At 41.5% G+C, this 10832-nt stretch overlaps 2 protein-coding genes across 2 annotated transcripts; one reads left to right on the forward strand and one right to left on the reverse strand.

Moving 5' to 3' along the window:
• Positions 1–594: 594 nt before the first annotated feature.
• LOC146572845 (N-acetylmuramoyl-L-alanine amidase-like) lies at positions 595–5972 on the reverse strand. Its single transcript, XM_085277270.1, has 4 exons — positions 5743–5972; positions 4150–5010; positions 2640–2850; positions 595–2062 (listed from the first exon to the last, which is right to left on the reverse strand). Exons 1-4 carry the CDS (start codon positions 5813–5815, stop codon positions 1759–1761), a joined length of 1449 nt encoding a protein of 482 aa, XP_085133396.1. The 5' UTR covers positions 5816–5972; the 3' UTR covers positions 595–1758.
• Positions 5973–7337: 1365 nt separating this feature from the next.
• trappc5 (trafficking protein particle complex subunit 5) lies at positions 7338–10403 on the forward strand. The gene is made up of 3 exons (XM_085277271.1): positions 7338–7442; positions 7633–7919; positions 9352–10403. The coding sequence occupies exons 2-3, from the start codon at positions 7650–7652 to the stop codon at positions 9646–9648; spliced, it is 567 nt and encodes a 188-aa protein (XP_085133397.1). The 5' UTR covers positions 7338–7442; positions 7633–7649; the 3' UTR covers positions 9649–10403.
• Positions 10404–10832: the final 429 nt, after the last annotated feature.

Here is a 10832-nt window from a genome sequence, read left to right on the forward strand (position 1 = left end):
TGTGTCCAGAGGTGGCCTATCAGCTGTTTAAAGACCAATTAAAAGCAGGCTAGTGGAGCACTATGAGGAGAGAGGCCCCCGAAATGAGGAGGAATGTGCGAAGGCCACGTGAAAAGAGGGACCCGCTGCCTGATCGTGGGGGTGCGACACCTAATCAGTGTGACGTGGCGACCCAGTCCTGACAGCAAGGAACGGCAACAGTAGGAGACAACACGTGTTTTTGGCAGCAGGGCAGAGGTGTACCTCTACCTGCATTTGTGAGTAGTGTCTACACTGTCGTTCATTGGGTGCAGTCGTGTTGGGTGAGGGTCGCCATGCATATAAGTCAGGGCAGCTTCCGGGACCATTGTTCTGGCCCCTATTTATTTACAGGGCACTGACACGAGGGGAGCCGTGGTGGCATCGCATGACGGATTCGGGTGCAGAACGCGAGCTGGGATGGGATGTGATGGGCCCAGTGAAGGGACAAGAGGAGGATGAGAGGTTCCTCCTCGTCTGCCTGAGACGAGGCTGGCATGGACTCCGCTCTGGAGAAGAAATTCCTGGCCTGCTGGTGGACCCATAATGAACGTGTGGCATAATTACATCAGGGGATTCTTATGAATGTAGAAAATTTTATTTTTACGGGTTTTAGAATTGTTTTTAGTCTTCATGGGGATTTTGGTATACTGACAATATTTTATTACATACATTTTTAAGAGTTGTTGTTGTTGTTGTTGTTGTTGTTGTTGTTATTATTTTCTGCTTCCTGGCCTGGAAATGAACTGTTTCTGATCAGACCTCCCACCATCTCTGTGCCTTGGGTTTCTGACTGGCTTGCTCCCTCCTTGTATTCAAGAACCATCCTCTTTTGTATTACATTCTGGCGCGACTGCTTCAGTATCTGCGTTACAATAGAACAAAACTGACATTTTTAATACGCAGTCACATTAAACACTATTCGACCGTCTCTTTGTTCGTCTCTCTTTAGTGTGTCCGCTTCCTGCAAAATTCAAACAGAATGGAAAATTTTGTTTTGTGAAGACATTTTTTTTTACTTTCAGACAATTAACAATAACATGATCAGACATGTACTCATAGCACTAATATGTAGCAAAGGTGTATTTTATCATCATCCTCAGTAACGAGTGTTTGTTCCTTATTGGTTTTTCCTGAAAGAAAGAGAAATCTTATTCTCTTGAACTGTTGCTTTTGAGTGCACTAATTTTTATTTGTAACTACATTTACAAATGAATAGCATATATTTTTCTCGAGTTTTAAGGTATCGGCAAGCAGTACTTGAGTAGTTAATACGAAGCATTGCGTACAAAGCAACATTTGTATTTAGCATTATTTGGAATGGATCGTAATGTGAAGCTCGGCCTGAAAACAAATGCAAGCCATCAGTTTTGAATGTTATTTGCCTGTTGAAACCTCCCATCTGAGCCTGCGAGTAGGAACAGTAGGACACGTACTGGCCACACCGTGAGTACTGATAATTAAGACTGTTTATCCACCCATATATCACCCAGAGGACTGATAAATAACATTCATTTGATTGATAATTGGGTGGATAAACATACTGACCAGCTGATTAATAGGTATAGTACATCATGGTACCACTTTGTATGCTGGATCTAAGCAGAATTCATTTCTTTCTGCACTGAACTATGCAAATTTTAAATGTGACCTCTACATTAATAAGATAGAATGATCCAGAGTATAAGACATTTCCAAAAGTAGTGATGAACCTTTGATGACAGAATGCTGCCTGTCCTCTTATTCGCTGAAATGCTCCCAGGTTCTTATTTCTGAAAAGAAGGCGTCTCCAGGGCAGGCGGTGTAGTTCACCACCTGTCTGTGGCCATGGATGATGAAATTGGAAACCAGTCCTCCTCCGTGTAAAGCACATTGGACAAGTCGATGACGTAGCAGGTCCATGGCATAGCGAGATGGCAGGGTGGCAGTGTAGTTACCGATGATTGACACGCCATACCCAATGGCATTGTGTCCCCTGGTGTGAGTGCCGAGATGATGCCAACCCCTACCCTCATAAACGTAGCCGTCAGACCCAACCACAAAGCTGAAAGTGCAAAAATATGAGAGCAGGTGATCAATGGATGAGGTGGATGGTTCCTAGTCTGCAGACAAATAGAGCGAAATGCTGAGAATTTATTCCAGCATATGTGATGAATTTTCAGCAATACAGCGTTTTAACAGCATTCCTGAAAATTCTCCCGCTAATAACATAGATATGAAATATGGCTACTTAAATGAATGTTTTGGCATTTTAGGAATTTTCTGTTGTAGTTTTTTTTTTTTTTTTCCGAATCACCACTCCCATGTTCATTTCCTACCACTTCAAGCACCTGTAAATCTTACAATTTACAAAAATAAAAGTATAAAAACAAGAATTTGTTCAATTAGAAGAATTATTTTTGACAGAATGTGACCAGAATTTGACATTTTTACAGGAAAGGCAAACTATAGTGATTAGTTTCAAAGGTCGCTAAAGAGTAGGCAGCACCTGTCTACAGCAGATCCATATTTTGAGGCAGTGACAGTTGTATACATCTGTTGTATACAACTAACAAACACTGCAACAACGTGTAAAAATACATTTCCCTAGATTTCCAATGATTCCTTTAAAGTTTTGTTACCTGTATCCGATGTCAGCCCACCCACGGTCCTCCTGGTGGAAACGCTGCATGGACCTCATGTCACGAGAACAGCTTGGGAAGGATAAGCAGGGTGATGATGGCTCATAAGTATGATGAATGTACAGATACTGGAGGGGAAGAGAGAGCGGGATAGGTGTACCTCGGTGGGGCTTTGCCCCCCACTGACAGCGAGGGATGATTTGAGGGCAGTCTGTGGGTAGGAGGAGACAAGATGAGGATTAGGAAAGTAATAACACTCCAGACCTTGATAGGCTGCAACAGAACATATGGGCTAGTGTCTAAAAAAAGGTCTTTGTGACAGCTCGGAAATAATGACTCAGTTTGTCCAGCATCAATGAGCTTATTACTTAAACAAGCTTGTTTTTCCAACTGTTTAAGCCCAGTGTAGTGCACACAACATCTTTCTTTAAGGTCTAAAATCTGTCAGTGTTTTTACCAGATGACTGCTTGTGGTTGGTGCAGTTTTTTGGAAATGGAGCTTTGACCTTTGAAACATCCGAAACGTGGGAGTGATGTTTGAAAAACTGATTACAGTTTATAGATTATGAATATAGCAGAGACCTGCCAGAACTGTTCTGACAAATGTGGGACATTTTCAAAAGTGAAATTTGCTTAGAAAGAGGATGGCATAATGTTTGCACCAGGAAGGACTGTGCAGTAAGTCCTTTAGAATAATCTCATGAAATTGTTGTCCACACACTTAATTTTATCAGAGCCAAAAGTCTGAATAATTTGCAAACTTACAGAACTTACATTTCCCACACCAGAAGCAAGGCAGCTAAGCCAAGCATGGACGAATTCCTTTGTAATAACATTTGACTGAATGTGGAAAAACTGAAACATACTTCTTTCAGTCTGTTTTGTAAATGGACTGAAATGTTGAATGTTAACATTTCCAGAATGAACTTGAGCTTCCATGACTAAAAAATTGAATGGTTTGTGTCTTTTTATTCATTTTAAAGTTGAGCCTTTAAAGTATAAAATATCAATGGATCACAGGACCAAGATGACTGAAAACTAAAAAAATACTATAAAAGAAATACCTCTTCCTCTATGAGGCCTAACTATTTAACGGTGGATTTAATCCAGTCTCCACGGGCATAGTGATCACAACATGCAATTGCAGTTAAAAACTTCATAATGAGTTTCATAATAATGTTGGTAAAAGCCTTGCACTATTTCAGTGCTGGCTTTCACTTCAAATTGAGTTTTTTTCGACTGGCCGGCAGCCAAAATACACAAATGTTAACTGAAGTTAAAGATAGTTAAGTAAAAAATATGTTTGAATTTACAAGGTTTTTACGAGTTCATGGTGAGATTACTGTTTAACCTAGTGTGACGTTATCCTCTTTAGATCCTTATCAAAAATATTTGTCTCATAAACAAAAATTTAATTCTGATTATTTTAACTGCAAAGTTTGATGAAAACATCCAGGTTCACTAGACTCTTGCACAAAAGAATGATTAAATGTCTTCATTCATAGCTCACCCCAGTACTTCTTGACAAATGTCTCCAATCCATCTTTCACCGCCTTTCCCACCCCAGTGTCCATAGAAATCCATTCTGTCTTCTCCAGTTTCCAGACCAACGCTAGTGTCTCCATCACCTGGCTGTGAAGATCAACAGACTCTAGGATGGATCTAGAGAGCTCCCTCCTCCTTGGGCTAATCTGACTGCTCCCAGCATCCATGCCCTGCCCCTCACTCAGAGTAAAATTGTAGTATCCTCTCAGAATCTCACTGAGGGCCTGTGGCTGTTCAGATGCAGTTAAATTGCTGAGGTCTGTGCCCAGTATAAGGCCATCCATGCCCCCATTGATCATGGCATCGGTGGCTAGAGTGGCAGGCTGAGACAGTTTGAACACCCTGGGGTGCTCCACGTTGTCCCAGCACCCGTCAGGCCCCAAACGGTGAGATGGTGGGAAGTCCTGGAGGCTGAGAAATGATAAGCCCAGTGTCCTGCCGAAGGTGAGAGGGAAGATCCCAGCTGCTGCCACCTCTTCCATCTTGGCGTTCAGTCCTGATTCAATTCCTAGTAATAAGGGTACAAGCGCCACCGTAGTTCCATCTCTTGTGAGAACCACCCCTCGTTCTTCTCCATGGTCCGTCACAATGTGGTGGATGGCCTTATCAAAAAAGCTGAAGGATGAGGTGTTGAGAATGGCCGTCTCCAGGAGGTCAGCATCGCTGAGATTATTGGAAGCGCCCAAGAAATGGATGGTCATCACGTCATCATGGCCTGCAGTCCTCCGCAAGGCCCTGACCAGAGCCAGCGGGGGCAGACCAGGGTTGGAGTGTTCAACCTGCTGCACGGCTTGAATAAAGCCTTCCATGTTACGCAGGTGGACGCCTGACAACAACACAAGCCGAGAAAAGTGCATTAATCCCTCAGTGAATGAAATGTTCAGTTACTTCAGAATGAAACAGTGGTCCTTGCTCAATATTAGTGTAAAGCCGGTTTAGCAAACCATTCATTTATCTGTCTTAACAGCTTATGCAATTTACAGGCATTAGAGTCTGTCTGAAGTGATATAGAGTTCACATCAGCTAAGTTATGAACTGGGGATTAAAGAAGGTGGAAACTGATAGCACGACAAGAGGTTGTTGCCCTATAACTAGCATGACTTCCTCAAATGCTATACAGATGGGAAAGAACTATACCAACACTGAGAGAATGAGTGGAGGAGCTCAAACATACAGCTGAAGCAATGTACATTTAAGATCAGGCATTAGACACACTTCCATAGTATACTGAGTTTGTGCTACCAAATACAGTATATGTCTTTGTCTTACTCTTTTAAGACCTATATTTTGGGAACAATTGAATAGCCTTTCTAATTGATCAGTTAATAACCCAATACTTAAAGAAAGAGGGAAAGCTTTTTTTTTTAGTTTGAGAAAGAAAGGAAAGAGAGAAAATTCCCGATTACAGATAACAAGGAACAAGTGAGTCAAAACACATCAGGTTGCCCAAAGAGAAAATATTCCTTATCAACATGCCAAGCAGGTACACTGTGGCCTGTAATGGAAATTCTAATGCAAGATAACTGAATGCTTGCATGTTTTAAATAACTGCGCTTACCTGTCGGCCTGCTGTAGACAGTAACAAGGTAAAATAAAGTCAGAAGAAAAAATGTGAGTCCACAGAAAGCCATTCTGCATCTCCCGGTTAGTGCTTCTTAAATCGTTTTATTGTTTTATTTTTATTCTTGCAAAACAAATGAACCTAAACAGTGAAATTGAAAGAATCTCTGCAATAATCCAAAATGTGTGGGGCTCCCTCACTTGTCTAGGTGTATTTAAGTAGGTGTACGTGCATGACAGCAGTGCTCTGTCTCAGAGGGAAGAGTACTCTCTGTACACAGATGGCCCCAAATATTGATTTAACCTACAGCACATCAAAGAGCAAAATTTCTCTTCCATTTATTTCAGTTTTCATCACAAATTTATTTTATTATTATTATTATTATTATTATATTATTATTATTATTATTATATTATTATTATTATTATTATTATTATTATTATTATATTATTTATGTTTCACTTTTTTTTTTTACTTCATGCAGTTTCCTTTGTATATGCCTGGACAAAAACAATAGAAGCGAGGGATAAAGTCAGTTATGGTTAATGTTTACAGTCCCCTGTAATATGTACGTCTGATATGTGCTCACCTGTGCCGGGAAACAGCTTAGTCACATGAACAAACAAGTAGACGTGGACTTGGTGGCAAAAAACAACACAAGCTGATTTGGTTTGTATTGTATGGTTATTCATACAATCATGTTGCTCGCTGCTCGCATAAAGGAGAAATCAACAATATTCAACATTTGGACACCACGGCGCCAGCTGCTAGGCCCAAGGCTGGAGCCCACCAAAACAACTCCCTGATAACGACTGTGTGATGACTATTCTTCCCATCCCATGAAGGACACCTGGATCGGCTGGAGGACTGTTTACTTAGCCTGATACAGCGAAGGACACTGTCTCAGCTGAACTATGGACACGCACACACATACACTTACACTGATAAGCACGCACTCATCCCCCTCCCTTCCAAACGCCTTCGATGCTTGTTCCTGCGGGGGAAGGCAGCGGGTCTGCGTGCCGCGCTGAAATGATAGCATGGTGCAGGACGACTGCTGTGTTCCTTCGAATCACCCCCCACCCCCCTATCCATCCCCTGTGGCTTGTCATGTGCTCTGATGTTGTGATGTGGACATTAATGTGCTCTCTGTGCAGAGGAGTTTTTTTGTTTCCTGTTCTCATGTTGTCCTCCCATAGGTTGCCCAGCGTGTGAAGAGGTCTCTTTTTTTCCTCTTGTACTTTTCCCAATGTTGTGTAATTTTTTCAGTGTTATTCTCCCAACGCTGCCGGTCTCCGACTGTATTCCCTTGTGTTGTCTTGTTGTTGTGTGTGTAAGTCGGGGGGGGGGTCCTATTCCTCTGTGGGGCAACCTGCATATGGCCAATAAAGCATTCATTCATTCATTCATTCATTCATGTACATTTAGGTTTGTTAAACCAAAATCTTGAATTAACTTTCTAATTTTGATTGACTACAAGTCACACACACACACACACACACACACACACACACACACACACACACACTTTGCAGTCAAATTAGCTAGCTACCCCGCCGAAAAGCAATAAATAAATCCCTCGTGGACTTCGTGGACTCCGTAGCTGTGAATCGATCGGTGAGGTCATGTGACAAGTTACGTTTTTAATAAACAGGAAGTACTCAAACCTTAACAACTCAGGTGTAGGAAGTGATCGGGTGAGTGTTGATTATAGTCTTAAAGAAAGCTGAGTTGAAAGATACTAATTTTAATAACTGAATAATTTTCGTAAATGTCATATTTGTGTTTCTCGCGTGCCTGTAGCACCTTGGTTAGCATTAGCAGTTAGCCTGTAGTTAGTTGCAGCCTCACTAACAATAATAATCTCCTCGGTGTTTCCTCTTACAGCTGTCCGTTAAATCATAATGGAGGCTCGCTTCACCAGAGGCAAGTCAGCTATTCTCGAGAGGCCTTTGAGCCGGCCGAAAACCGAGGTGAGCGTGAGCGCCTTCACCCTGCTCTTCTCAGAGGTGGTGCAGTACTGCCAGAGCCGTGTGTACTCGGTGTCCGAGCTGCAGGCTCGCCTAGCGGAGCTGGGGCAGCGAGTGGGAGGCAGCCTACTGGACGTGCTAGTGCTGAGGGAGAAAAACGGCAAGAGGGAGACCAAAGTGCTAAACATACTGCTGTTCATCAAGGTATACTGTGTGTGTGTCAGGATTTCATTCAGACCGCTCACAAAGATCTTCCTCACTAACTAATAATAACTTTGCAATGATGAATATTAAAATCAAGCATATATTAGTGTAAATACAGCTCCACATAATACTTGCTGTGAATGCAGAACATCAGCAGTAGGGATGGGTGTCATTTAGGTTTTATCCGATTCCAGTGCCAAACCGGTACTTTTGAAACTGTGCCGGTGCTTAAACTGTGCTCGAACCGGTGCTTAAAGAATCAAGAACACAAACTTTGTCCAAAAACCTCTCATGTTTAGCTGGGGGGTTTTTTTGTAAAAAGATAACAATGTTAGCCTTTTCTGCAGCTATAGGGCATATATGGTATCACTCTTGGCTGGAAGCAGTGCTTAAACAATGAAAAAAACACAAACTTTGTCCAAAAACCTCTCATGTTTAGCTGTTTTCCACTTTTTCTTTGGTCATTTTAGCCTTTTTGGCCAGGGTGAAGGGAGTATCTGCCATCAAAAAGGAGACAGCCGCATGTAACTACGACGGTGTTTGCTAGTTCACCTTACATGCATTAATTTAATAACGTGGTTAGCCTACACAATGTAAATTACACACGAACAACATTAAGCTACTCGCCCAGAGAAGAACAGCTGCTGCTGCCATCATCATCCGTCATCATTTCTGCTACACTGGCAGGGCTAGGGGCCAGGACTCTACTCTTCGGGTTCTTGCTAACTCCGGGTCTGAGGCACCACTTCCCGCAGTAGATGTACTCGATGTGAGGTCTCACAACAAGCTATCAAATACGACGCATTTCTCAGCTTTTAAAAAAAACGCTATGCGTCGCCAGGTTCGTCGTCAGATTCGAGGTGTTACCTCCTTTGCACAGTATCAGCTTAAAGCACTTGTTGCAGGCTGCTGAGTTTGCATCTTTTGCTGACTGTTTGCAGACTGTCTTTGTGTTTGCTGATTCAGCAAAACCTAAAACTCCAGTCTGAGATGAGGGATATCATAATGTTACACCAGGTGATCATTTGAGTTCATATGTAAATATATTCATTAATCTGCTTAGTTCAGGCTCAGTGCTGAATTTTAATTGCTCATGAGATGACTGCATGTTAGAGCTCTGAAAGATTAAAACTGTTCATCACTGTCTGTCCCATGTTGCGTAACAGACACATGGAAATTACATTAGTTTTTGCATAAACAAAGGTAAAATAGAGGCATTAGACACACTATTTAAATGACTAATTTTGCCATTTTCTTTTAAATTTTTATCTCAGTTGTGTTATCTTTGTTATGCCTCTACCTTTAGCTGCAGAAAAAAGTCATTGCCTGTCACTTTGCACACTTTCTCCCAAAGCAAATAAAGTAATTTTTTTTGGATTGCACATGTTTTGTGCATCCCCTGTCATCCTGTCATTTTCTTTGTCCTTCTCAGGTATCTGTGTGGAGAGCACTCTTTGGTAAGGAAGCAGACAAGCTTGAGCAAGCCAACGACGATGACAAGACTTACTACATCATAGAGAAGGAGCCCCTCGTCAACACCTACATCTCTGTTCCCAAGGAGAACAGCACCTTAAACTGCGCGGCCTTCACGGGAGGGATCATAGAGGCCATTCTCACCCACAGCGGCTTCCCCGCCAAGGTCACCGTCCACTGGCACAAGGGCACCACGCTCATGATAAAGTTCGATGAGGCTGTCATCGCTAGAGACAAAGTACTGGAAGGAAGATAGGAGGGAGTTGGATAAATGGCTGGAGACTTGTCGTCATTATGGATTCTCAGGATTCAAGTGGTATTAAAATTCACGTTCAACTATAAAACGAGTTCTTTATGTTAGAGAAGCAGGATTAACAAAGCTGTGAAGAACATGACTTTACAGCCTTTCAGTGGAGGTTGAGATTTGGGAGGAGTTCAGAATGTAAACAAAACACTACAAGCTCTTTATTTAAAGCCTTTGTTGCTCTAGTGCTCTTAAAAAAGGGGTTTTGTTTTACCGCACAATGTAGACCGACATCAGCAGCTCCCAAACCAAACAGCTGATAGAAAATGTCCCATTTCCTCATATTAGCTAAAGTTAGTGACTGAATCTGTGTTGGCAGGCCTGATGTCAGCACAGGTGTCCACATGTTTGTACTGCAGGGTCACCGCAATGCTGCTACCTCGACCTATTCAAGAGGTGAGGCAGCGGCTTTGCGGTTAGCATGTGTTTATGCTAAATAATGTTTGTACATGCATTTTGTTATTATAAAATATAAGTAAATGTATAAGAAAATGTTTGGGAATGGATGTTTTTTTCTGTCTTTTTTTTTATTTTTTACTTTTTGGTATTTATAAAAGAAACTGTGGTGGTTTCACCAGAAACTAGAAAATTCAGTATTGGTAAACCAGGGAGGGGCAGTGAGTCATTTGTCTCAGAAAGAAAATAAAAGCACTGCTCTTGTTTCTTAAACTCACAAATATGAAAGTAAATGCTGTGCTGTGAAAAAAGCATTGACCCATTTCCTTATTTCTTCATTTCTCATTTCTTTTTTTTTTTTTGCATATTCGTCACATGTTCGTCACAAAATGTATTAATTTTAAAAAAAAATCGTATTTAATTGGGTTATATTTGTTATATTAAATTTTTAAAAATTTGATGATCGCAAACATGCCAGCATGACAAACTGAAAGTTAGAACGGGATAAAAGAATTTCCACAGCACGGAAGGTGGTAAATGGTAGAGTCAGGTGCCGAGGGTGGCCCTTTTTTAGCCAGTAATCCTTATTAAAACAAATTAAATTTGTACTGCATTCAGTTAATTTTCACATGTTCACTTTTTTTGCGGACAAGGCTTTGTCTAATTATCGCTAACGAGAGTGTTACTGCCCAAATCAGACAGGGATTGGAGTCCCTTTCGTCAATCATAAAAGCTTATTA

Source organism: Mchenga conophoros, linkage group LG6 (genome assembly GCF_057382185.1).
Source record: "Mchenga conophoros isolate Kocher_MC1m ecotype Shallow Benthic linkage group LG6, M_conophoros_male_GT1.1, whole genome shotgun sequence".
In the NCBI taxonomy this organism is placed as follows: Eukaryota; Metazoa; Chordata; class Actinopteri; order Cichliformes; family Cichlidae; genus Mchenga; species Mchenga conophoros.

Excerpts from the sequence above, each read along its gene's own strand:
- trappc5 (XM_085277271.1), top strand. The coding sequence starts at position 7,650 with ATGGAGGCTCGCTTCACCAGAGGCAAGTCAGCTATTCTCGAGAGGCCT. Across the intron at positions 7,920-9,351 it reads ACATACTGCTGTTCATCAAG|GTATCTGTGTGGAGAGCACT; the intron begins GTATACTGTGTG and ends TGTCCTTCTCAG.
- LOC146572845 (XM_085277270.1), bottom strand. The coding sequence starts at position 5,815 with ATGGCTTTCTGTGGACTCACATTTTTTCTTCTGACTTTATTTTACCTT. Across the intron at positions 5,011-5,742 it reads TGTCTACAGCAGGCCGACAG|GCGTCCACCTGCGTAACATG; the intron begins GTAAGCGCAGTT and ends TGTTGTTGTCAG. Across the intron at positions 2,063-2,639 it reads TGGGCTGACATCGGATACAG|CTTTGTGGTTGGGTCTGACG; the intron begins GTAACAAAACTT and ends TTGCACTTTCAG.